At 38.4% G+C, this 23,874-nt stretch overlaps 2 protein-coding genes across 2 annotated transcripts; one reads left to right on the top strand and one right to left on the bottom strand.

Moving 5' to 3' along the window:
* Positions 1-1,014: 1,014 nt before the first annotated feature.
* Positions 1,015-15,681, top strand: LOC120428510 (uncharacterized). The gene is made up of 4 exons (XM_039593521.2): positions 1,015-1,267; positions 1,327-2,700; positions 14,737-15,333; positions 15,397-15,681. The coding sequence occupies exons 1-4, from the start codon at positions 1,131-1,133 to the stop codon at positions 15,485-15,487; spliced, it is 2,199 nt and encodes a 732-aa protein (XP_039449455.1). The 5' UTR covers positions 1,015-1,130; the 3' UTR covers positions 15,488-15,681.
* A 4,257-nt stretch (positions 15,682-19,938) lies between these two features.
* LOC120428506 (zinc finger protein 1-like) lies at positions 19,939-22,593 on the bottom strand. Its single transcript, XM_039593518.1, has 4 exons — positions 22,489-22,593; positions 21,370-22,297; positions 20,936-21,313; positions 19,939-20,881 (listed from the first exon to the last, which is right to left on the bottom strand). Exons 1-4 carry the CDS (start codon positions 22,493-22,495, stop codon positions 20,002-20,004), a joined length of 2,193 nt encoding a protein of 730 aa, XP_039449452.1. The 5' UTR covers positions 22,496-22,593; the 3' UTR covers positions 19,939-20,001.
* Positions 22,594-23,874: the final 1,281 nt, after the last annotated feature.

Genomic DNA, 23,874 nt, shown 5'->3' with positions numbered 1-23,874 from the left:
TTACTAATTTCACTAAAGTTCTTTTTGATTGCAAATTCGATTTTACATCGAAATATGAAGTTGATTTTTTGAAATTTTTGCGTCCAATATTTCGATTTTTTAATCAGTTTTGATTCAAAAATTCATAACTCGGTCAAAGATTTTTTTCCCCCTTTTAGAAATTTCTGAAAAGTTTGCACTTGATGAAAAAAATTGTTTTGGTGACAAAAAGTGAAATAAGGCTTTCTAGTCAGAAATCTACCAATAAATTCAAAGTATGTTTGCATTACAGCTGGACGATTGCTTGCATCAGGTTTCCTATCTCTTTCTACTTTTCTAGCAAAAGTGTTTTGTCAGGCGGCTTCTAGCTGGTTTTTTTGACTGACCGCCCGATATGACAGCCATCATACTTCGCAGGGCTGTGAGCTGTGATAGCTCGAGTTCGATCATTGTTTGCTTCAGGATACTGTGACGAGAAGTTCGCCATTTTTGGGTTAAATTATATTTTTTTCACTGGGCCTAGAAAGCCTTATTAAAAATCACATACAAAATTCACCATGTATCATTTTTCCAGTCATTTTTTTCAGTTTTCAAATCGATCTAAAAATTCCTTCATTTTCATGTATTTTTTTTGTGTGGACAGCTGCCAAATTTGTATGAAAAATTATATGGACAAACTAATGATGCACAATGGCTTCTTTGGGCATATCGAGTGCACCCAAAAATGTTTAGCCGGATTAAAAAATACAAAAACTTAAATTAAAAGAAAAGGCCGATTTTGTAGACACTGTGCTAAGTTTTCGCATTTTTTTATAAGAATTTTTCAGTTCGACAACGATTTCCTACAAAGAAATGCATTTCCATTTGAATTATCGAATCCGCTCTGTTTCACTCCATTACTTTTACTCAAAATTGGGTGTCTTCAAAGGTACGCTTAACAACTCTCTTGCCTTTTTAACCCACTCTCCATCTTGTTTGCCCGATCGTGTAAATAAATCCCGCCCTGATTTGATGATTGTTTTGACGTTTCTCCGTTGTCGAAAATACCAAAACAAATTTTGTTTGAACTTCGTTCCGGCTTGTTCGCATTTCTTTACAATTTTAAACTTGAATCTTGTGGTGATTTTTACACCAAAAAGTGCTTCCCAAAAATGGCAAAAGACGCCGCCGGACCTTCACCTCCGAAAAAGCGCAAACACCCGGCCCCACTAACCTACGAGAATCGCGTCCTGTTGGCCAAGGAACTGCTCCAAAATCATCCGGTCATCTGGAACCGGAAGCATCCCAAGTAAGATTCGAGAAACCCTATTTCGATTGTAGTTGATTAACATTTCGAACCGCTTCCAGATTCCACACCAACTCCGCCCGCGACACAGCCTGGACCGTGGTGGCGTCAAAGCTTCGCTTGGACCTGGAAGCCACCCGCAAGGAGTGGAAACGGTTTATGAACATGCACTTTACGCGGCAACAGCGCCTGAGCCGGGGCGACGCCCCGGCCAAAACGACCCAGCTGCACCGGCTGCTGGACGGATTGTTTCCGAAAGAGTCCGACTCCGAAGAGGTGGTGGAGGTGGCCGTGCGGAGCTTGCAGTGTGCGCTTTGTTTGCGCTGGACGAGCAATGGGGAGCTGTTTGAGATGTTCGAGGATGTTGGCGGGGTGGTGCCGAAGGTTCGCACCGTTTTGGGGATTTATCTTTGTGAGAAGTCGGCGGGGGATTGGAAGATTTGCGCGTTGTGTCGGGAGTTGGTTGAGCTGATGGAGGAGTTCCGGGCGCTGTGCCAGCTGACAAATGAGCTGGGGCAGGAACGGGTTCGGATTCAGGTGCTGGACTCGGCGGACGCAGTCGGGTGGCGTTCGTGTGCCAGTAAGATTGCGAAGGTGTGCGATTCCGTGCGGTTGCAGCAGCGGCTGGTGGATCGTGCGATGAAGCAGGACGTGGAAGAACCGGTCGGGATAAAGCTGGAAGTTGAAGAGGAAGGCGACCGGAAGGAGGAAGAAGATCGACTGAAATTGTCCCCGGTTGAGGTCAAGAAAGAGGAGGAGAGTTCGTCGGATGAGGGAGATTCTTCGGACGACAACGACTCAACCGAATCTGAGAGTGAAGACGACAATACCCTCTACGAAGTGTTCAAAGTGGTGGACGGTGACGACGAACCCGCCAGAATCAAATCCGAGCCCGAAAATGACGACGCCACCGAGCCCGACAAACCTCCCACCCCACCCTCGCACCACAAATTCACCGCAGCGGACCGGCTCCGCTTCGCCCAGGTCTGCCACTCCCATGCCATCATCTGGAACCACCGCGACCTCCCCAAAAACAAGACCAACTTGAAAACCGACGCCCGGAACGCCGCCTGGGACGCGATCGGAGCGCAGTTCGAAATCACGCGCGACCAGGCCAAGCTCGAGTACAAACGGTTGCGCAACATTCACGCGGGTCGTGGCTCAAGACTCGCCTCCGGCGAGCTGCGCCCCGACGACTATCTGATTGTGGATCCGCTGTTTGGGGTGCTGTGTAAGATGATGGGATCGGTGGCGGTGGCTTCTACCAAGAAGAAGGTCGAACAGAGAAAGAGCACTGCCAAACAGCCGAAGAGACAGCAAAGGGTGCGGACGAACGGGGAAAGGAAGGAGCGCCACCGGATGGACTACGAGTGGAGCTTGCGGTTCGCGAAGGAGATTGACAAGCTGGAGCCGTTCTGGAACGTGAACCATGCGGAGTAAGTTAATTTACCTACAATTTAATGTTTACAATTACCTATTTTAATGTACTCCAAAAAAAAAAATGTTCATTTTACTCTAAAAAAAAATGCACAAAATTTTGATATTTTGTGTAATCAAAGTACTTTATTTTTTTTAAATTTGTATTATTTATTAAATTTAAAGAATTTTTGCAATAAAAAAATAGAATTTAAATTTTGATGTTTGTCCTATTTTGTCCAAATCAGGATTTTTGATTAATTATTAATTAATAAGGCATTTAAAACTTCAGAGCAATTCTCTACGAAATCGGCCGATTTGGACCATTTTTATTTTTTGTATGTTTTAATTTTGCTCAAACTTTGCGGGGACCTTCCCTATGACCAAAGAAGCTATTTTGTGTCATTGGTTCACCCATACAAGTCTCCATACAATTTTGGCAGCGCAAATATTCAAACATTTGTAACTTTTCAGTGAATTTTCTGATCAATTTGGTGTCTTCTGCAAAGTTGTAGGTATTGTTAAGGACCATTGAGAAAAAATAGGTACACGGAAAAGAAAATTTGCAGATTTATCAATTTTTTTTTTATTTTTTTTTCACAAAAACTCAATTTCCCAAAAAACGTAATTTTTGATTTTCGAGATTTTTTTATATGTTTAAGGGGACAAAAACCCGCAATTTATGAGCCATAGAGAAGTCTGGTAAAAAATCTGGCGCCTAGTTATAAATTAAATGTTTGGGCTTTATAAAATGTTAGACTCAGTTCAATTTTTTTTAAAGTATTGTTTTTGAAAAGATCGTAAAATTTTACGAATGTTTCATGTTTTAACATTGAAAATCGGACCATTAGTTGCTGAGATATCGACATCAGGAAATGGTGGGCTGTTTGGGTGAGACTTAGAAAACTTCAATTTTCCTGTATCTTTTTTTTAGTCCGCTGTATCTCAGCAGGTCCAATCCTCAATGTCTCTTAGACTATTTAAGAGCAAATTTTCTAAACTTTTCAAAAAAATATTTTGAAAATTGGTCACAAATGGTCACTGTTTTTCAAAATCTAAAAACTGCAAATAATATCTTTTATCAAATTTTTGCATGAAATTTCGTTGTTTCGAAAATCACTATTTAAAAAACAAAATATTCAAACGTATTGAATGCAAATGTAAAGTAAATAAAGTAAAAAAAATCAAATAAAATTCATTGGTAGAGAATTGCTCTTAAGGAAAAAATCAAAAGAAGTTTTCGCAATTCAGGTTTTTTTATTCGAGATATTTTGGAAATTTAAGGAATACAGTCCAGACTCGATTATCCTAAGTTATTATTATCCAAAGTTCGATTGTCAGAAGTTTTGTACAAGACTTTGAAAAATCAAAACTGAACAAATAAATCGTTGTTTTTTTAATTTCATGAAGCTTGATTTTTGCGACCAAATTAAATAAAAAATGCCTTTTTTCAGTATTTCATCCACGCCAGTTTTGCCGTCATCTTGGATTGATAAAACTCTTAGTCAATCATAAATTTCCTTAGGGTAGTTTAGTAGAAAAAAAAACTCCATTATTCAAAGTGAAATTTTTCCAAGACCTTTGGATAATCAAGTCTAGTCTGTATTAGGAAGTTTAAAATTTAATAAATTTTGGAAATTGGAGTCATCTTGGAAAATTTTAATAAATTTTAGGGATATCAAGAAATTGTGCCAAAATTCTTGAATTTATGATAGTATTGTCGCTCTGGCACTAAACCGATTCGAGCGATTTTCACTCTCGCCGCTTAATAAAAAAAGCTTAATTTGGTATTATTTGATCAGTGTGTAAGCCAACTTTGTTGTGATTCCTCCACATTGTTTTGATTGACGAAAAATTTATGTCGGTGGATGAACCAACTTTTTTTGTTTATTTATTGAAAAACAAAATAAAATATGCACTATTTTTACCTACAGAAATGGTCAACATCATCATCCAAAATCTCCAACGGCATCACGCAAGCGCTGACGCTATTAAGCTTGACAGAAAAAGGCAGAGAGAAAAAGTGCGGCGAGAGTGGAAATCGCTCGTTTCGATTTGGTGCCAGAGCGACAAAATATTTTTTCAGTGACGTTTATCCTCGCGTTCAGTGTTGGAATTCGAGCGAGAAGAAGGAAAGCATTTCTCACTCGCGAGCGAGGAAGAGAACTTGTATTACTTTTCTCTTCTCGCTCGCGCTCGCATTTTCGTTCGCGTTCTCGCTCTCGCCGCGAGCGCTCGCGAGCGCCTCGTGCTAGCCGTTCGTCCAAAGCTAGCAATTTGTTTATTTGGTTTCTGAATACGAACCAGGCGATGGTATAGAGGTGTAACTTCAATCGTTGTGTTGTTTTTTTTTTTTTTTTTCGTTTCTGACACGTTCAACTTCTCGCGAACGGGCAATTCTGGCTCGCGAGAAAGCCCGTTCGCGAACGGAGGAGAGCACGGGAAATCGGTGAGTTTCTCTCGGCAGCTCGAGACTCGCGGCGAGAACTCGAGAGAGAGAAATTTTTCTCGCGAGAGCGCGATAAATACCAACACTGCTCGCGTTCATCTCAACTTGTTACACTCAGAATTAGAGTTGATAAGTTTGTGAAGCGTAGTGTCAGACAAGTCGCCGCGAAAATTCGATTTATTTTCGAAACCACAATATTGAAGAATTTTTTTTTCGCCGAAAAAAAATTGGAGTTCCACAAAAAATGGAAATATTTTTGATCGATCCCAGACATGATTAATATAATTTTAAACGCAGAAAACTGCATTTCTAATTGTTAGCAGTTGGTAACACTTCTGTTCCCTTTAAAATTTTGAAGTTTTTTGAAAAAATATATTTTGTGCCCCCTGAGAGTCAGATTTGCGATTCCTTTCCGTAGGGTCGTAGAATTTTCGCGTCCGCCGTCGGTGTGTTTTTCGTTTTTTTTCGCGTGCGTGTGTGCGTGTGAAGGTGCGGCTGGCTTTGGCTGTCCCGATGACAGCTAGCCAGTTTGATTTGACCCTATCAACACCCTATCATACCATTTCAGCTCGATACACATCGAAACTAGAGAGCCTGGAGCTTATTAGAGAACGGACATCTCAAACCAAAAGTACCAATCGAAGCACGAGAACTGTCAAACGGAGGTACCAATCGAGCAAAATCCTTTGTCTTATGCTCGATTGGTACCTCCGTTTGACAGTTCTCGTGCTTCGATTGGTACTTTTGGTTTGAGATGTCCGTTCTCTAATAAGCTCCAGGCTCTCTAATCGAAACTCGTCGTTCGCACCGTTAATCAGTACCTCACTAAACATCAATCATTTAAAACTCGTAAAATCATCTCAAGTTAAAAGTTACATTGTTTAATCCTTCATTCTATAATTACAAATGATTTTTGTTCTATCTTTCCACAGCCGGCTGTCTAAGACTAGACCATTTCATTTAAAATTTAACAACCGATAAACGGGAAATGTCTCATCCGCAGCATCCGATTGTTTGCCTTGAGAATAATATATAATACCTTTCAACAAACACTATGATTTTGGGTCGCATCATCATCTTCTATGATGAATCCTGACCAAACACCCTATCCTACTAACAAGTTTTCAGGTTCCTGGCGCTCGTGGGGTGTAAGCACAGAGTAAATCAGCTGCCCTAGTAGCAACCTGCGCTAACTAACATTCCCGTCCCTTAAAATCGAGGTCTACAAACTGACATGGCGGGCGCCGTTGGTGGCCAATGACTGTTACCTATTCGCAACTGATCTAGCTTTAGCAATTATGGTGTTTTATCTTTTCAGCGCATTCATACATGCTGTTGATAAGGGAAACACCACTAGATCGTCGAAGCCTATAATCAGTAGTGCTGAAAGGATATTACGGTTCTGTTCAGCAACGGAGGGGCAACCATGGGTGATCTCTCATGCTCATGCTCAAAATATATTTTGTGCCCCCTGATTTTCGAACCGTTTTTTAAGGGGGAAAGGGGCCAGGGGGGGGCGACATAAACTTTGAAAAATATTTGCAACGGCCTTATTGCTCTGTAAGAAAAATGTCACAAGGTTATTTTAAGTAAGCTCATTATTTCGAGGTATTTTAAATTTTAAAAATTGGGATAACTTCAGGATTCTTTTAAGAATTTATAAATTTTTATGGATGAATCTGGAAAAGTAAAGAAATCTAAATAAACTCATTTTTTCAATTGCGAATAATTTCAGAAATTTTAAGTATTATTAATGTTATATCTGAAATTTTGAAAAAAAATATTATTTTAGATAATGATCAGAAAATGCTTCCGAGTACCACACAAAAATTATAGTTTAATTTTTTTTTTTTTTTGGTATTTGGCCTGAAAGGGTTACTAAGTTACAGGAAACTTTAATGGAGTTTTAGAATTAAAGCATTATATTTATGCGAGTTGTTTGTGGCTTTCTCAGTCAATAAAACAGATCAAACGATTTTGTTGTTTGAAATTGCCCGACGTTTCGGCTCGGGTTTGAGCCTTTTTCAAGGGAAACTATAATTGGTTGAAACAAGTTAAAATACACATCAAAACAAACAAAGAAATGGACATACTTATGGTCTAATCGTTATCGTTAAAAACGTTAGTTGCAAACGGTGGGACGTGTCTAGGGGGATGGTGTTGTTGGTGGTGCTATTGGTACAAAATTGAACGGTTAGATTTGAACATAAAACATAATTAAAGAACATACTGCACAAACATGAGATTTGTTCGGAGATCTCATACTATCACTACGCACTGTTACGATCACTTGGCTACTGTTGGGACAACATGGGATTGGTACAGTTTTGGCTCAATAGTTTTGGCTCAAATGTTGGGTTCATTTTGGTTTTTGGTGAGTTCCTCTAGGGACGTGTTTGTGCTGATATTGTTCCTGCGTGTAATATGTGTGTTGATGGAGTGTAGTATTCCTGTGTAGGTAGTGCCAAGCTTCTCTACATCGGTACGGTGGTTAACTGTGTTTGTTTTGACAGCAATATGACACATTTCCAATATCGGCAGAGCAGTGGATTTGAATGTATTGTCGATGATCTGGACCTTGTCCAGACCAAACGAGTGTCCCTCTTCAATACAATGTTCAATTAACGCAGTTCTATCCTTTAGCTTGTCTTTCTGCTCTTCGATATTGGTAATGCCACTTACCACTACAGATTGAAGTTTGTTTACATCGTGCTTGTGTCCGTACATTCTGGTTTGGAGTTTGTTTTTAGTCATGCCAATGTATGTCATTTGGCAGTTGTTACAGGGGATACTGTAAACAACTTTGGACTTTTGTAGAGGTTGTACTGGGTCACGGATGTTTTTGAGGATTTGGGAATTTGTTTTGAGGGTCAACGTAGCTGCCAACTTCATCCACCGAGTGACATCCCTTACGACCGACCAGCCCCTACAACAGCAAAAACAAATCATTTTTAAACACCTGCGCCTCAACAATTATCCAACAACCCTCATCAACCGGCTGTGGTCCCGCAATAACATGAACAACACAACAGGTAACCAGCCGACAACAACATCAGAAACAGCCCAAACAACATACAGATCCTTGCCCCACATCCCGATCCTCACTAGTGCACTAATTAGCTCCTTTAAAAATGATTTTCCCAACACTAAAATAGCCCGCAAAACCCTCAAAACAAATTCCCAAATCCTCAAAAACATCCGTGACCCAGTACAACCTCTACAAAAGTCCAAAGTTGTTTACAGTATCCCCTGTAACAACTGCCAAATGACATACATTGGCATGACTAAAAACAAACTCCAAACCAGAATGTACGGACACAAGCACGATGTAAACAAACTTCAATCTGTAGTGGTAAGTGGCATTACCAATATCGAAGAGCAGAAAGACAAGCTAAAGGATAGAACTGCGTTAATTGAACATTGTATTGAAGAGGGACACTCGTTTGGTCTGGACAAGGTCCAGATCATCGACAATACATTCAAATCCACTGCTCTGCCGATATTGGAAATGTGTCATATTGCTGTCAAAACAAACACAGTTAACCACCGTACCGATGTAGAGAAGCTTGGCACTACCTACACAGGAATACTACACTCCATCAACACACATATTACACGCAGGAACAATATCAGCACAAACACGTCCCTAGAGGAACTCACCAAAAACCAAAATGAACCCAACATTTGAGCCAAAACTATTGAGCCAAAACTGTACCAATCCCATGTTGTCCCAACAGTAGCCAAGTGATCGTAACAGTGCGTAGTGATAGTATGAGATCTCCGAACAAATCTCATGTTTGTGCAGTATGTTCTTTAATTATGTTTTATGTTCAAATCTAACCGTTCAATTTTGTACCAATAGCACCACCAACAACACCATCCCCCTAGACACGTCCCACCGTTTGCAACTAACGTTTTTAACGATAACGATTAGACCATAAGTATGTCCATTTCTTTGTTTGTTTTGATGTGTATTTTAACTTGTTTCAACCAATTATAGTTTCCCTTGAAAAAGGCTCAAACCCGAGCCGAAACGTCGGGCAATTTCAAACAACAAAATCGTTTGATCTGTTTTATTGACTGAGAAAGCCACAAACAACTCGCAACAAGTGTACCAGTCGAAAACAACCCATAAATTATATTTATGTTTATTAGTTTTAAAGAGGAAATTTACAAAATTGCACAATTTTACGAAATTAAGGAATTTTGGCAACGTTTGGTAAAGCCGTTGCAAAAAAGCTTTTAAAGCTCGATCCTGACCGAGGTGAAAAAAGAAAATCGGCAAAATATTTTAAATGTTGGTGGATATTTTAAGGAACTCATGAATTTCCCGATTTTCTCAAAATTTTAGGGATTTCCAAACACTTTGTTATTTTGTCCTTTTTGTTAATTTTAGGAACCTTCCAAATTTTGAATATTTTTAATTTTGAAAGTTTACAAAATAATTCTCATTTTAAGATTTTTAGAAATTTCAAGTACCTATATCAATATTTTTTAAACTTTAGTAATAAAAAAATGAAAATTTTTCAAAACTTAAGCAATTTTAAAATAAAGGGAAATTTTCGTATTTTCGGCAGATTAAGCACTCGCACCTTACTACATCTAATTTGCTAATTTTCAACATATTTTGCAAACTTGCTTCCTATTTATCACTCCATGAGCTATTTATCACTCGATTTCAGTTGAAAACGCTTTTTATGAGCTGTAATGGAATGTCAAAGTGCTAATATGCAGGGTGGCCACTCAAGTCGGGAAAAAGTCGGGAATTCGCCAAAATCGGCCAAAAATCGGGAAAAAATCGGGAATTTATGATTTTTTGTCAAAAAGTCGGGAATTATAAGTATGCTTGATTGAAAATTAAATTTTTAACTCTTGAAAATTTTTGTAATATTTTGTACAAATCTGGTGTTCTTTTTTTTCTTTTTTTTTTGCATGTCTGCCTATAAACCAAATTTTCAATTTTTGCTTTCTGGGTGTTTTTAGAACCGCCTTGAGTCAGGGGTATTCAAAAACACTCAAAAAGCAAAAAATGAAAATTGGGTTTATTGGACCTTTTCAAAAAAAAACTCAAGAATTCTCAAATTGAATTCACTCAATTCTGCTTTAATAACTCACTTTAAATTTAAGGTTCTTTTCACTATTTCAATATATTTGAGTATGGAAAAGCTGTTTAGGACATTCAAAATCTTAATTAATGTTGGAGTCCTTGACACAGATCTTCATAATATTTTTCATGAATCATATGATATCTATAAATTTTTGTTTATCATACAAGAGGTAAAGTTAATGAAAAACTAATATAAAAATAGAGCCAACTTAGAGCTATGATTCTATTTCATTTTGTCACATAAATTGAATATTTGAAAACAGATTCCATCTTGGGTTTGGCAATGGTTTTTGGTAAATATTTTTAATTGTTTAACTAAATTCTTTAACTAATTAAAATATTGTTTTTAATGTTGCCGTTAAACTTTTTTTGGGTATGGTTAAATTACTACTATACATAAAGCTTGATTTTCAGTTTTCGGAAAACTTAAATTTCGAATAAAATACAAAATTTAAAAACTTTTTTACGTTTTGAAAACATAAAGAAAATTTTGAAATTGCAAAAAAAAAATCCAAGAAATTTAGAGTTATTGCAAAACTGTTTAAAAAAATTGTCTCTTCAAACATTTTGCTTAAAATAAGTGGTAAAACATAAAATCATATCTAACTGAATGTTCACTGAAAAAAAAACAGTTAAATACTGACCACTAGATAAATTACCATTGATTTACAAAAACAAAATCAAAAATTACAAAATTAAAAAGGGAACCAGGCAAATTTTTTTATGAATTTCTTGACATTTTTCTAAATCTTTTGAATGAATAATTTCACCAATTATGTTTTAATCATTCTTTGATTAAAAATGATGATGAAGTTTAAAAAAAATAGGAACGAAATTTTAAGTTTAGTTATCTTTAACTTTTTGTCATTTCCAGTTGAAACTAAGTATCAAAAACTATACTTTTGCCAATTTAAAAAATAACATGAATGTTTTGAGTATTGTTGAACTTTCGATAATTTTTTCAAAGACTAATTGTTTATGTTTCTACGCTGAATCATAATAATGCAGTTCCATTTGTGAAGTTTTTTTCAATTGTTGTTTTGTTTCTGTATTTACAAAAAATGCCTATATTTGGATTATTTTTAAATTCATTTAATTTTTTTTTCGGTGGTTAATATTGACTTTTCTTATAGAAAGTTTTTTGTTTGAAATCATTCTTTAGATAAGAAATGCGTATTATTTGAGCATTCTGGAAAAGTCGGGAATTTGAAAATGGGATTTGAGTGGTCACCCTGTAATATGGCAACATCGTGCCTCTGATGGAGTTAGATGCTGTTCCTCTCCAGAATAATTCAAATTTAAGAGAAAATAAGATTGAAATAATCAAAACATTAAAATTGCTTGGAAATCAAAGAAGTTCAATTTTTGTTTGGGACAGTTTTAATTAAAGTATTTAATTTTTAAATAATGCACATGAGTGTTATAAATAGAGCAGTTCTCCCAGATTTCGGTCATTCCATTTTTTTTTGTATTTTGTAATCCGACTGAAACTTTTTTGGTGCCTTCGGTATGCCCAAAGAAGCCATTTTGCATCATTAGTTTGTCCATATAATTTTCCATACAAATTTGGCAGCTGTCCATACAAAAATGATGTATGAAAATTCAAAAATCTGTATCTTTTGACGGAATTTTTTGATCGATTTGGTGTCTTCGGCAAAGTTGTAGGTATGGATACGGACTACACTGGAAAAAATAATACACGGTAAAAAAATTGGTATTTTTTTTATTTAACTTTTTATCACTAAAACTTGATTTGCAAAAAAAAACACTATTTTTTTATTTTTTTATATGTTTTAGAAGACATAAAATGCCAACTTTTCAGAAATTTCTAGGTTGTGCAAAAAATCATTGACCGAGTTATGAATTTTTTAATCAATACTATTTTTTAAAAAATCGAAATTTTGATCGCAAAAATTTTTTAACTTCATTTTTCGATGTAAAATCTAATTTTCAATCAAAAAGTACTCTACTGAAATTTTGATAAAGTGCACCGTTTTCAAGTTAAATCCATATTTAGGTGACTTTTTTGAAAATAGTCGAAGTTTTTCATTTTTTTAAATTAGTGCACATGTTTGCCCACTTTTGACAAAAATATTTTTGAAAAGCTGAGAAAATTCTCTATATTTTGCTTATTCGGACTTTGTTGATACGACCTTTAGTTGCTGAGATATTGCAATGCAAAGGTTTAAAAACAGGAAAATTGAAGTTTTCTAAGTCTCACCCAAACAGCCCACCATTTTTCAATGTCGATATCTCAGCAACTAATGTTCCGATTTTCAATGTTAAAATATGAAATTGAAAAATATATATAAAAATATATATATTCAAAAGGGCCAAACATTCAATATTACGCCCTTTTAAAATGTTAGTCTTGATTTGAAAATTTTGAAAATGTTGTTTTCGAAAAGATCGGAAATTTTTTCAAATATTTGATATTTTAACACTGAAAATCGGACCATTAGTTGCTGAGATATCGACAGTGAAAAATGGTGGGCTGTTTGGGTGAGACTTAGAAAACTTCAATTTTCCTGTTTTTAAACCTTTGCATTGCAATATCTCAGCAACTAAAGGTCGTATCAACAAAGTCCGAATAAGCAAAATATGGAGAATTTTCTCAGCTTTTCAAAAATATTTTTGTCAAAAGTGGGCAAACATGTGCACTAATTTTAAAAAAAAATAAAAAACTTCGACTATTTTCAAAAAAGTCACCTAAAAATGGATTTAACTTGAAAACGGTGCAATTTATCAAAATTTCACTAAAGTACTTTTTGATTGCAAATTTGATTTTACATCGAAAAATGAAGATGAAAAATTTTTGCAACCAAAATTTCGATTTTTTGAAAAAATCAGTATTTATTAAAAATTTATAACTCGCTCAATGATTTTTTGCACAACCTAGAAATTTCTGAAAAGTTGGCATTTTATGTCTACTAGAACGAACGGGTAGCGAAGAAGCCGCCATCTTGGAAGTTCAGATAACAAACACTCAGAATCAGTATTATTCATATTACTTTGGTAACAATGGTAACACGAAGTGTATTATCCTGGTTAAACTCAAAAGTCCCATGCAAATGTGTAAAACCAAACTGAAAAAATTGTAATGCCGATTCACAGTGTACGGGCGCACTGTTTGATCGACCAAAAGAAAAAAAGGAAAAAAAGGTAAACAGAAAAATCACTTTTTTCGATATGAATTTTCAGCCAATATTGGGATGGAATCCCCAAGGATATGATAGAATTTGGCATCAGCAACACAATTCACGTGTTTTTTCCAGGAAGGTGCTGTGTCCTATCCCTCGCCTAGACCAGACCAAAATCCATGATAAAGCTGACAGACCAAATCTGTCAGACCAAGACTGTCAGACCAAAGAGCAAAAAGTAAACAATCTTGTTCTTCGACGTAGGTGCACACAAATCAACAAAAGAAAATTTGAAAAAGATTTTATTTTTCCAATTCAATGACTGGGTTTGGACTGCAAAATTGAATGGACGTCAGAAAATGATTAAACAGTGCGGCGTCCTGTACACCGACAATTAAATAAGCAGTTAAAAGCCTTATTCTTCCACTTTAATTTTTGATCGCGTTTTCGGTTTACACCTGAAAAATCTTGAAATTATTTATACGGATTTGTGATTCATCTCTTTCCACCATTCCCTTGGTTTTTTCAGGTATTTATCGTTTGAATTGCGGGAAATTTGAAAATCAAAAACCCAAACAATGATTTGTTATGGGCTACCATTTGACAGCTAGTGCTTTTGTTGTGGGCTCTCATTTGACAACCGTGCTAATGTCGATTGTTGTCAGTTTGCTTTGGTCGGAATAGGGTTGCCATCCCCCCGACTAGAACATATAAAAAATAAAAAAAATAAAAATAGTGTTTTTTTGCAAATCAAGTTTTAGTGATAAAAAGTTAAATAAAAAAATCACCAATTTTTTTTTACCGTGTATTATTTTTTTCCAGTGTAGTCCGTATCCATACCTACAACTTTGCCGAAGACACCAAATCGATCAAAAAAATCCTTCAAAGATACCGATTTTTGAATTTTCATACATCATTTTTGTATGGCCAGCTCCCAAATTTGTATGGAAAATTATATGGACAAACTAATAATGCAAAATGGCTTCTTTGGGCATACCGAAGGCACCAAAAAAGTTTCAGGCGGATTACAAAATACAAAAAATAAAATTGAAGAAAAAAGACCGATTCCGTAGAGAATTGCTCAATATTAAAATATCATTTTTTTTATTTCTGTTCCTGTAGAAGTGTTTTAACATTTAGCTTGTTTTTAAGTAATATTTTAGGTCATTTGGAAATAAGTTTTGAAACTTAATAAAATTTGAAATGTGATTTTTGTTTTTTTTTTCGGTAATTTCAGGAAATTTTGTAATTTTAAAACACTATTTTTAAAAACATAAGATATTTAAAAAAAATGTGAAGATTTTTCTAGAATTTTAGGAATTTTGAAAATGTTTTGATAATAATTTCCTCCTTCTTCCAGCCACACCCGCCCCACCATGACCAAGCTGCTGTCCTCGCTGGCCGCCACGATGCAGTGCGACGTGGCCACCGTCCGGCGGGAGTGGAAACGCTTCGGCGAGATGCACCGCCGCAAGTTGGTGGGCCAAGCCCGAGGCCGCAAATCCCGGACGACCCATCTCAACGCCTCAGACGACCCGCTCCAGACGCTGCTGGACAAGTTCTTCGCGTACAAGACGCTGGAAGTGGACGGCGGCCGACTCAAGTCCCGCTTCGACTCGGAAGGTTGCGTGGCGCGGGAGCAGCGGGGCGTCATCCGGTACGTGAAGGTGTGCGAGGAGTGCGGCAAACACGTGGAACGGTCCGTCTTTGAGGCGCACATGAACCGGCACCGGGGTGTGAAGCCGTACGGGTGTCGGTTCTGCGAGGGAAGGTACACGACGCGGGTCAATCGCGATCGGCACGAGAACATTTACCACACGCGGGAGGGCTTTGACATTGAGTGTGACGCTTGTGGGGAACGGTTCCGGCATAAGAGCAGCTTGGCGTTTCACTACGCGGTGCGGCACAAGAGCGCGAACGTGCCCTGTGGGATCTGCCAGAAGGTGTTTAAACATGAGTGAGTTAGACAACTTGAAAACCATTGAATTGCTTAATAATTAATGATTTTTGTATCTTTCAGTCGTCACTTGGACTTTCACATGCAGAAGCAGCACTCGGTCAAACTGACCAACTATCGGAAGTCGATGGCGGCGAAGGCGGTGAAGGGTTAGTGAGGTGAAGATCAACTCCGCCAAGCGGAAAGTACTAAGTAAGAAGAGAGTCTAAAAGACTGGTTAATTTAGGTCCATCTGCAGAGCAGATTGCGGCAACAAGTATTATAAAGATATGAAATTATGATTTGATTTGATGATTTTTTTTTTCTTTTGGTAAAAAAGTCATGTTATCATTGAACATACAAAATAAAGAAAGAGTTACTTATGATAAAAAATCCTGACAATTTTCATTTGACACTTAACTTTTTGGGGGGCTTCCATAGGGGTCATTCCGGGTCAATTGGGTACACTTTTGCAATCGAGCTTCACCGATTTGGACTAAACTTGGAGGGAACATTCATCTATCTTTAGATAACAGAAATCCCGAGTTTGGTGCCGATTGGACCATCCCTCTTTTTTTGCATCGCCCCCTTTTGACGATTTTCTAAAAAAAACTTTTTATTCATTTATTCGTTCAGTTCTAGCAGTTCTATACGCAATCGGTCTTTTTTTATTAATTTTAATTTCTTTATTTTTTAATCCGGCTGACACTTTTTTTGTGCCTTCGGTATGCCCAAAGAAGCCATTTTGTATCATTAGTTTGTCCATATAATTTTCCATACAAATTTGGCAGCTGTCCATACAAGAATGATATGTGAAAATTCAAAAATCTGTATCTTTTGAAGGAATTTTTTGATCGATTTGTTGTCTTCGGCAAAGTTGTAGGTAATACAAAAAAAAATAGGTGATTTATAATTTAACTTTTTGTCACTTAAACAAAATTTGCAAAAAAAAAACACTATTTTTTTCATTTTCTGATATGTTTTACGCTTCGCTTCGCTAGGAGACGGTGATTTTAGCGGATTGCAGACTGGATTTTCGCCATGTGATGTGATGATTGTCTAAGCCCAAGTTGCCTAGAAATTGATCATTGGCAATATAACCAATTCCGCCTGAACCAGATTCTCACCATCATAACAGCAATACATTACAAGCGGCTCCCATCTCCACCGCGCACCAAGGACAAGGAAAGAGATTTGGAAGACGGGAAATGTTGATGCTCCACTTTTTTCAGAGTATTAAGGGAAAATCTCCACGGTATCCTCAAGTAAGTTTCGCTTGGAGTTGGACGGTTTTTGGAAAGGTGAATGGTCTGAAGAGCCACCCTAGGCGAGTGGTAACGACCGTTTGCATTGTTGTTCGAATTCTTCGTGTGTTCTCATTTTTAATGGGAAATTTCAATTCTTCTCATCTCTTATTGGATGAATTCTATCAGTCGCCCAGGCTATTTATAGCGAGGTATTTTTTAAATTCAATTTCAACTGCGTTTGCAATCTTGCATGCAATCTTGTTTTGAGTTCTGATGTTCAGCTTGCATTCAATTCTTTGTCCGATTCTTGGATTCAACTATACCAGTCTAATTCTTCCTCAAGCTACCAATGCTCCACGGTTAAGTGGAAAGCAGTTTTGCTTGACAATCCTAAGTACAGGGGATCGAACCCCGCCGTGGGATTCATGTTTTTTCATTAATTCCAAATTCAATGAGTCCAGAACTTTCTCGTTGGGAGCAGATGGGTATCGAACCCAGAACCATTCGCTTATAAAGCGAACATCGTAACCATTCAGCCACGACCGCTCCCCTTCATTTTCTGATATGTTTTACGGGACATAAACTGCCAACTACACTGAAAAAAATAATACAAAAATAGGTTATTTATAATTTAACTTTTTGTCACTTAAACAAAATTTGCAAAAAAACACTATTTTTTTCATTTTCTGATATGTTTTAAGGGACATAAACTGCCAACTTTTCAGAAATTTCCAGAATGGGCAAAAAATCTGCGTCCGAGTTATGAATTTTTAAATCAAAAGTGATTTTTTCAAAAAATCAAAATACTGATCGCAAAAATTTTTCAACTTCTTTTTTCGATGTATTATCGAATTTGCAATCAAAAAGAACTTTAGTGAAATTTTGAGGCAACTTTTGTATATAAAAGTATAAAAATTTAAATTACAAGCCGTGGTTTCAACAATTGGGTCCTAAAATGAAGCTTAAATTTGGTATATTCAGAGCGAGAAAGCTTATTTTCTTTGTAAAATGACCAGGGATGGAATAATCGCAAAACAATCCTAAAATGAAGCTTGGATTGCTGATATTATTGTTTACAACGATAAAGCTTATTTTTCTGAATACAATGGCCCTTGGTACGACCACAAATAGTTTAAAAAGGATTTTTAAATCAATTTTGAAAAATGTCATTTTTTTGACAGAAAAGCTCCTACTTGACAGCTCATTCCAAGGGGACCATAGTTCCATCGAAAAAATTTTGTCTTGTCAAAAACAAAATTTTGCATTAAAATAGAAAAAAAAAGTGATCAGAAATGGTTTTTAATACAGATTGTCAAGTCAAACAGATTTTGACAGATCCAAACGCGCTGGCAGGGAAGGTATTTGCCGATGGGCCTCCAAAAAGATTTTTCAATTTATTTCCTTCCAGTTAAGGAATTTACTATAATCATTTATGGAGCACTTGTAGATATTTTACTAATGAACAACTTTGTAGAACATTGTTTTGTTCTAAACTCAATACTGTTGACATTAGAGCGTAAACAGAAATCACCTCACCATCGCGAGTGAGGGACGTCGATGGTGGCATTTTTAGACATTGTTTACGCTGTAGTGTCAACAGCATTCACTTTGGAGCAAAACAATGTTCTACAAAATTGTTCGTTTGTACAAAATCTACAATTGCTTCATACATCATTATAGTGAATTCTGTAACTGGAAGGTAATAAATCAAACGAGGGGTTCGCGATGGTTTTTTCCCATTTGCCATCCCTGCGCGCTGGACACCAAAGGCGCTGAGCAACGCGTTATGTTTCTTACGGTGGGAAAAGATGAGAAGTATTTTAATTTCAATATTGTTTTTATTTATTTTTTCTATTAATTAAATTATTAGTACATACAATTTAACGCTTTAGCAGCTGTGTTTTCAGGAAATTTTCAAATTTAAATAACATTTGATTTAAGAGTTATGCATTTTTGGATTACGGGTCGAGATTTTTTTTTACGAATTTTGGACAATTTCAATTGTTTTGATAGAAGAAAATTATCAATCGGCAATAATGAAGTTGTCAATACTTTTTATAAAAAAAACACTCAGTTCTCTTTTTTTGTATGTGTATGTGTGTTGTATTCAATTTAATTGATCAACATTTTTTTCTGGTTTGTGGTGTAAAAAAAGATGGATTAAAATTTAGATTTTTAGTCACTTCTCTGACATCAGGAATAATTGTTTGAAAATGCTCGCACTTTTTTTATTCCGTTGGAAAAATATTATTTTTCTAGAAAAAAGATTCAGATTTTAACCACATGACCACCCCTAATTCTGGCTCGATGCCGGCATTATGCGACCGTGTGCTCCGTTTGTTTGTCAACAAAGCTGCAGCTGGATGGTGAGACGAAGTGAGGGGGGAGATTTTTTGACATTTTTATGCCCGCATCTGGCCCGCCGCCTATTTCGTCGGTCGTTGAGCCGACGGTCGTTTCCAACGACCGAGTCCAGTTAGGAACTGATCTTACAATATAGATAATTCAAAATAAAAATTTACGAAGACCCTGGAAATCTAATACTCTACTAGAATCAAAAAAAAATTAAGAAAAATAAAAAAATAAAATTTTAAAAGTTAAGAATTTAAAAAGTCGAAACTTTTTTTTTAATTTAATAATTTTCCCCCCATACCGAACTTTTCAACTTTTCTTGGTGGACGTGGGGGGGCGAGAAAAATGTGCAACATTTTTTGACCGCGAGAAATTCGAGAAATTTAATTTGTATACCGGATAGTAAAAAATGAGCAATATTTGTTTAGAATGTTACTTTTGTTGTAATGCTTTTTTTACCTCGCCAAAGGCACCAAATCGATCAGAAACTTCCTTCCCGAAATACATGTTTTCGATTTTTAAACATTTAAATTTATTTTCTTTGACTAAAGCTTGCTTTCATGAATCTATTTTCCTTCATGAAATATTTTAGAGTTTCAGAAAACTTTCTTTTAGTTTCATTTTTGCAAATTTACAATATTTTAAACTTAGGAAATTTGGAAACATAAGTAAAATCCCATTTATTGTTTTTTTTAAACTTAGAGAGTTTTGGGAATGTAAAAAATTCTAGCTATTTCATAAACTTCAGTATCTTAGAAAACTTGAGATTTGAAGAAAAAAGATTTTTCTCATTTTTTAAATTTTTGTTGTATTCAGTTTTTTTAATTTAAGATAAAAAAGTGATCGCTAGAGAGTTTTAATTTAAGATTCTTTTCCATTTTTTTAAATATTATTTTGTTTAGTTCGACAAAGAGGGAATGCAAAGACAAATAAAAAATACTTAAAATCACTAAAAAACATTCTGAAATTTTGGTGAAGAGCAATCCTACGATGTAGTGATATTTTATTCAAATAATCAGAATTGAGATGACTTTCGATATAACATTTAATAACATAAAAATATCAAAAAACGTAACAACAACCAACTGCTTCATCTTCCCTTCTTGGCCGCCTCCATTTCCTCGAGCTGCACATTGTGCGCATTCGCCAGGTGGCGCTTCATCAACACCTTAATCCGGAACCTTTCTCCGCATAATTCACAGCCAAAGGGCTTTTCGTTCGTATGAATCCTCATGTGCGTTTCGAGCGCGTACTTGGACTGCAGGAACTTTCCACACTGTGAGCACTCGTACCTGGAGTTGTGCGCTTTCCTGATGTGCGCCTGCAGCAAGTTTCTGTGCTTCAACCGCTTGCCACAGATATCGCAAGGAACCTCCTCGCTCTTGTGCTTAACGGCGTAGTGATAATCGTACTTGGCTTGGTGTAGAAACTTTTCACCGCACTCTGGACACTCGATCTTCAAGCGACCTTCGCTCGCATGTTTCACGAATTCGTGCCGATCGCGGGTCGTCCTGTTCCCGTACCGCTTATCGCAGCCCTCGTACGAGCAAGCGTACGGAGTCAACCCGTTGTGCTGGTTGGTGTGAACCTCAAACAGCGATCGCTCGACCTCCTTTCCGCACAGCTCACAAACCTTGTAGTACCGCGCCACTCCGTTGGCATCGACGAGCTTGATGCAACCTTCCGGATCGAACGAGCGTTTGCCGTTGAAACGTCGCCGCGGGAGAGTGGCGGACGCCGCAGCTGGCGTTTCTTCATCCGTTACGGCGATGGAGCCACGTTCCAAGAGCATTTGATGCAGACGGTGGTGCAGCGGATCCTGGAGGTATGCTTCCGGTTCGTCAGCACGGGATGCCTGGTCCAAGCGCTGCACGAAGCGACTCCACTCGTGCTGGAGCACCCGCTTGCTGCAGTCCAAGACGGTGGCGATCGAGTTCCAGGCCTCGCCACGCTTGGCCGCATTGCCACAGCTGAAAGAAAATTGGGTTCAGTTTGGAAGCTTCAAGTTTCGTGACATTACTCACTCGGGATGCTTCGCGTTCCAGATGACCGCATGCCGACCGATTTCTTTAGCCAACGCCAGCCTCTGTTCTGCACTGCGGAACGGAGTATCCGCCACGAGCCGTTGGCTCCAATCGTCTGGGGCTTCCAAAGTCACCGGCGCCGCTTTAGCACTCCTCAGACCCAGCTGTAGATTGTCCCGTAACATCGCGTCCAGAAGCCGGTACAGCTGGACGTCCCGCACGTCGTCAAACTGGCTGATGGGACCTCCGATGCGGTTTCGCCGACTCCGGTACATGTCCCGAAGGTAGCGCCACTCCTTGCGGGTGTTTTCAGCGTCGATATCGAACAGGAATGCCAATTCGTCCCACGTTTCGGCACGTTTCTCCTGGTTGTGGTAGCTACGAAAATAATTGAAGCTGAGTTTCTTATACATTGTAGGAGATGCTTTCATTACTCGACATGTTTTGTACTCCAAAGGAACTCCCGCTCGTGAATCAGTTCCGCGAGCTTCACCTTTTCACCAAGATCCAATCTTCTGGAAACGCTCGATTCAACGAGCTTTCGCTTACGTTCCGCTCGCTTCACCGCACGCGGCTTTGCCGGTTGGTTAAGTCGGTTCAGCAACGACTGTACAATCTCGTACAGAGGGCGACCCCCATCCGTAAGATCGTCCTTCCGAAGTTTTCGCTTGTGCCAGCGTTTGCTCGATTCCCAAGTTTGCTTGGTCTCGTCCAGATCCCAGCCGAGGCGCGCGCTTACAGAGATCCACGGTATCTTATGGTGACTTACTTCATCGGGTGGCAGTAGATCCAGCTGAGCTTCCAGAGCTCGAGCAACCTGCAGTCGCTTTTCCAAAAATTCTGCTTGTTTCTGATCCGTCTGCTGACAACCCTCCCGGTCCGAAGTGCCCTCAAAGTCGAACGCTTCTACTTTCTCCTCTTTGATGTCCACCAGTTCCCGTGATAGTCCTGCATCGAACTCCTCCAGGTACGCCTCACTGTCGTCTTCCTGCTTAATCTCCACCGCTGCACCCTTTCGAGTTTCAGCAAACCTTCCGACCTCGTCCCGCCTCGTTTGAACGAGCGTCGCAGACGCCGTCACCAGTTCCCGGTAACCGTCCCACCGATCCCACGGCAGCACCTCCGCTTCGCGGAACAACTTATCCACCCGGCGGCACATCTCGCCGAAGGCATCAAACAGCCGGATCGTTTGTACGCAGCTGGTGCAAACTGGCGAAAGGAGCTCGTTGTCGCCGCTCAGTTCCAGGAAGGCGAGCGCCTCGCGCGTCACCTCCTGGTTCGGGGCGGCGAAAATGTCCTTGGACGGGTCGGAGTGCAGACATAGGCGGCAGCGACGTAGGACGGTCTGAGGGTCGTCGTCGTCTGGTGGGGGAACGAGTCTCGGTTAGTTTCGATTCGATGGAATCTGTTTCGTTTGAACTGCGTTCGCAGTTCAACCGACAGAGACTCAAGCGAATCGAATTGTTTTGGTTTTGCCTTTCTTTACAACAGTAGTGAATCCGTCATTGCCATTGTCCCCAGTGCGTGGAGAACTAACTGTTTGCCCTTCTTACCTTCCATTTCGAAAGAAAACTTGGAAATTTAACTGAATCTTGAACTGAACAGCGCTGTTTGCAAACAAAAATTGTGACATTTCCAATGATGATGATCATTGGCGGTGGCGGGATTTATAAAATGTCATTCCGTCAAGTAATCCACAGTTTGTTTTTTTTTTTAATTAAATATGTCTTTATTGAACTTTTTTATAATAATTTCATTCCATTTACATTCTAAGTGGTATGGCTAAATGCTCTTCATCTTTGTTATGTTTTTCGTTTTATTATTAACTGTTCACATTCATTTATTTACTTCAAATTGTTTTAAGTTTTTGCATTGAATCAAATACAGTTGGGTAAAAAAGAAAAAAAAAATAACTTTAACAACTAACCCTAACTTAAAACTAAATTCATTGAATATTCAAAATCATTAGAACGAGTAAACTACGAACTGTATTTTAAGATAAAGCGTTCTTACTTGTTCTGCACGAGTTTTGCAACCACGCAGTGTTGTTGTCATCTCGATGAAAATGTTCAGAAGTTATTGTGGTGTGGTGTGGTGGTCACTACTGCCTTCATCCGTTGATGCTGGTTGTTTTTCCCTCGGTTGCTGACTGAAGCCTGGAGGTGTTGTATTCTCTGCAACTTTTTGCCGCTGATTCAACGGTAATGGCTGCAGATTTGGAACCACCGCTCCAGGTGACGCCAAAGCAGGAAAATCCACGTCCGTGAAAGTTGGTGGTGTTTTGCGACGATTTGGTTGTTGCCTCGTCGTCGCTTGCTGCCGAATTTTTACAAACTCAGCTCGTTTCGGGCAGCTTCGATTCTTGGTCGAATGGTCGCCGCCGCAATTAAAGCTTCAATGTTCTCGTTGATTGTTTCGCAAGCTTGAGTTTTGTGCTCACCTCCGCAGGTTGCACAACGACTCTTGATGAAACAGTTCCTTCCACCATGTCCAAACTGCAAACAGTTCGAACATTGCGTCACGTCACAGTGACGTTTCCAAGTCACGATGATGTTGAAAATTGCCCGAACTGCCTGCAGCTCAGACGGCGTTGTCGATCCTTTCTCGAGATGAACCAGGTACAGTTGATCACGATACTTGATGTCCTTGTTGTGTCTCGTCATCTTGAAGACTTCGATCACGTTCAACTTAAGAATTTTGAGTTCTTCTTTCAGCACACTCACATCCATGTCGTACAGGCCTCGGAGGACCTGTTTCATGGGGCGTTTACCTGGATCGTCATGGCTGTAGTATCCGATCTTTGTGTTGTTTAGGAAATCCCGAACGTAGTTGTAATCATTTCTGGTAGGTAGCAGAATTTGGAGTCCATCAGCACACAAGCGAATGGATGCTCGATAAATCCGGTCAGCCACTTTCGCACCGAGTCCGATGACGATGTT

Source organism: Culex pipiens, chromosome 1 (genome assembly GCF_016801865.2).
Source record: "Culex pipiens pallens isolate TS chromosome 1, TS_CPP_V2, whole genome shotgun sequence".
NCBI lineage: Eukaryota > Metazoa > Arthropoda > Insecta > Diptera > Culicidae > Culex > Culex pipiens.
Note: the sequence above shows the minus strand (reverse complement) of the source record. Positions and strands in the feature narration are given on the sequence as shown.

Bases quoted from the DNA above. Each gene is read 5' to 3' on its own strand.
- LOC120428506 (XM_039593518.1), bottom strand. The intron at 21,314-21,369 runs GTAATGAAAGCA...TTATTTTCGTAG, and splicing joins TGGAGTACAAAACATGTCGA to CTACCACAACCAGGAGAAAC. The intron at 20,882-20,935 runs GTGAGTAATGTC...ATTTTCTTTCAG, and splicing joins TGGAACGCGAAGCATCCCGA to CTGTGGCAATGCGGCCAAGC.
- LOC120428510 (XM_039593521.2), top strand. From the start codon at position 1,131: ATGGCAAAAGACGCCGCCGGACCTTCACCTCCGAAAAAGCGCAAACAC. The intron at 1,268-1,326 runs GTAAGATTCGAG...AACCGCTTCCAG, and splicing joins TGGAACCGGAAGCATCCCAA to ATTCCACACCAACTCCGCCC. The intron at 15,334-15,396 runs GTGAGTTAGACA...TGTATCTTTCAG, and splicing joins CAGAAGGTGTTTAAACATGA to TCGTCACTTGGACTTTCACA.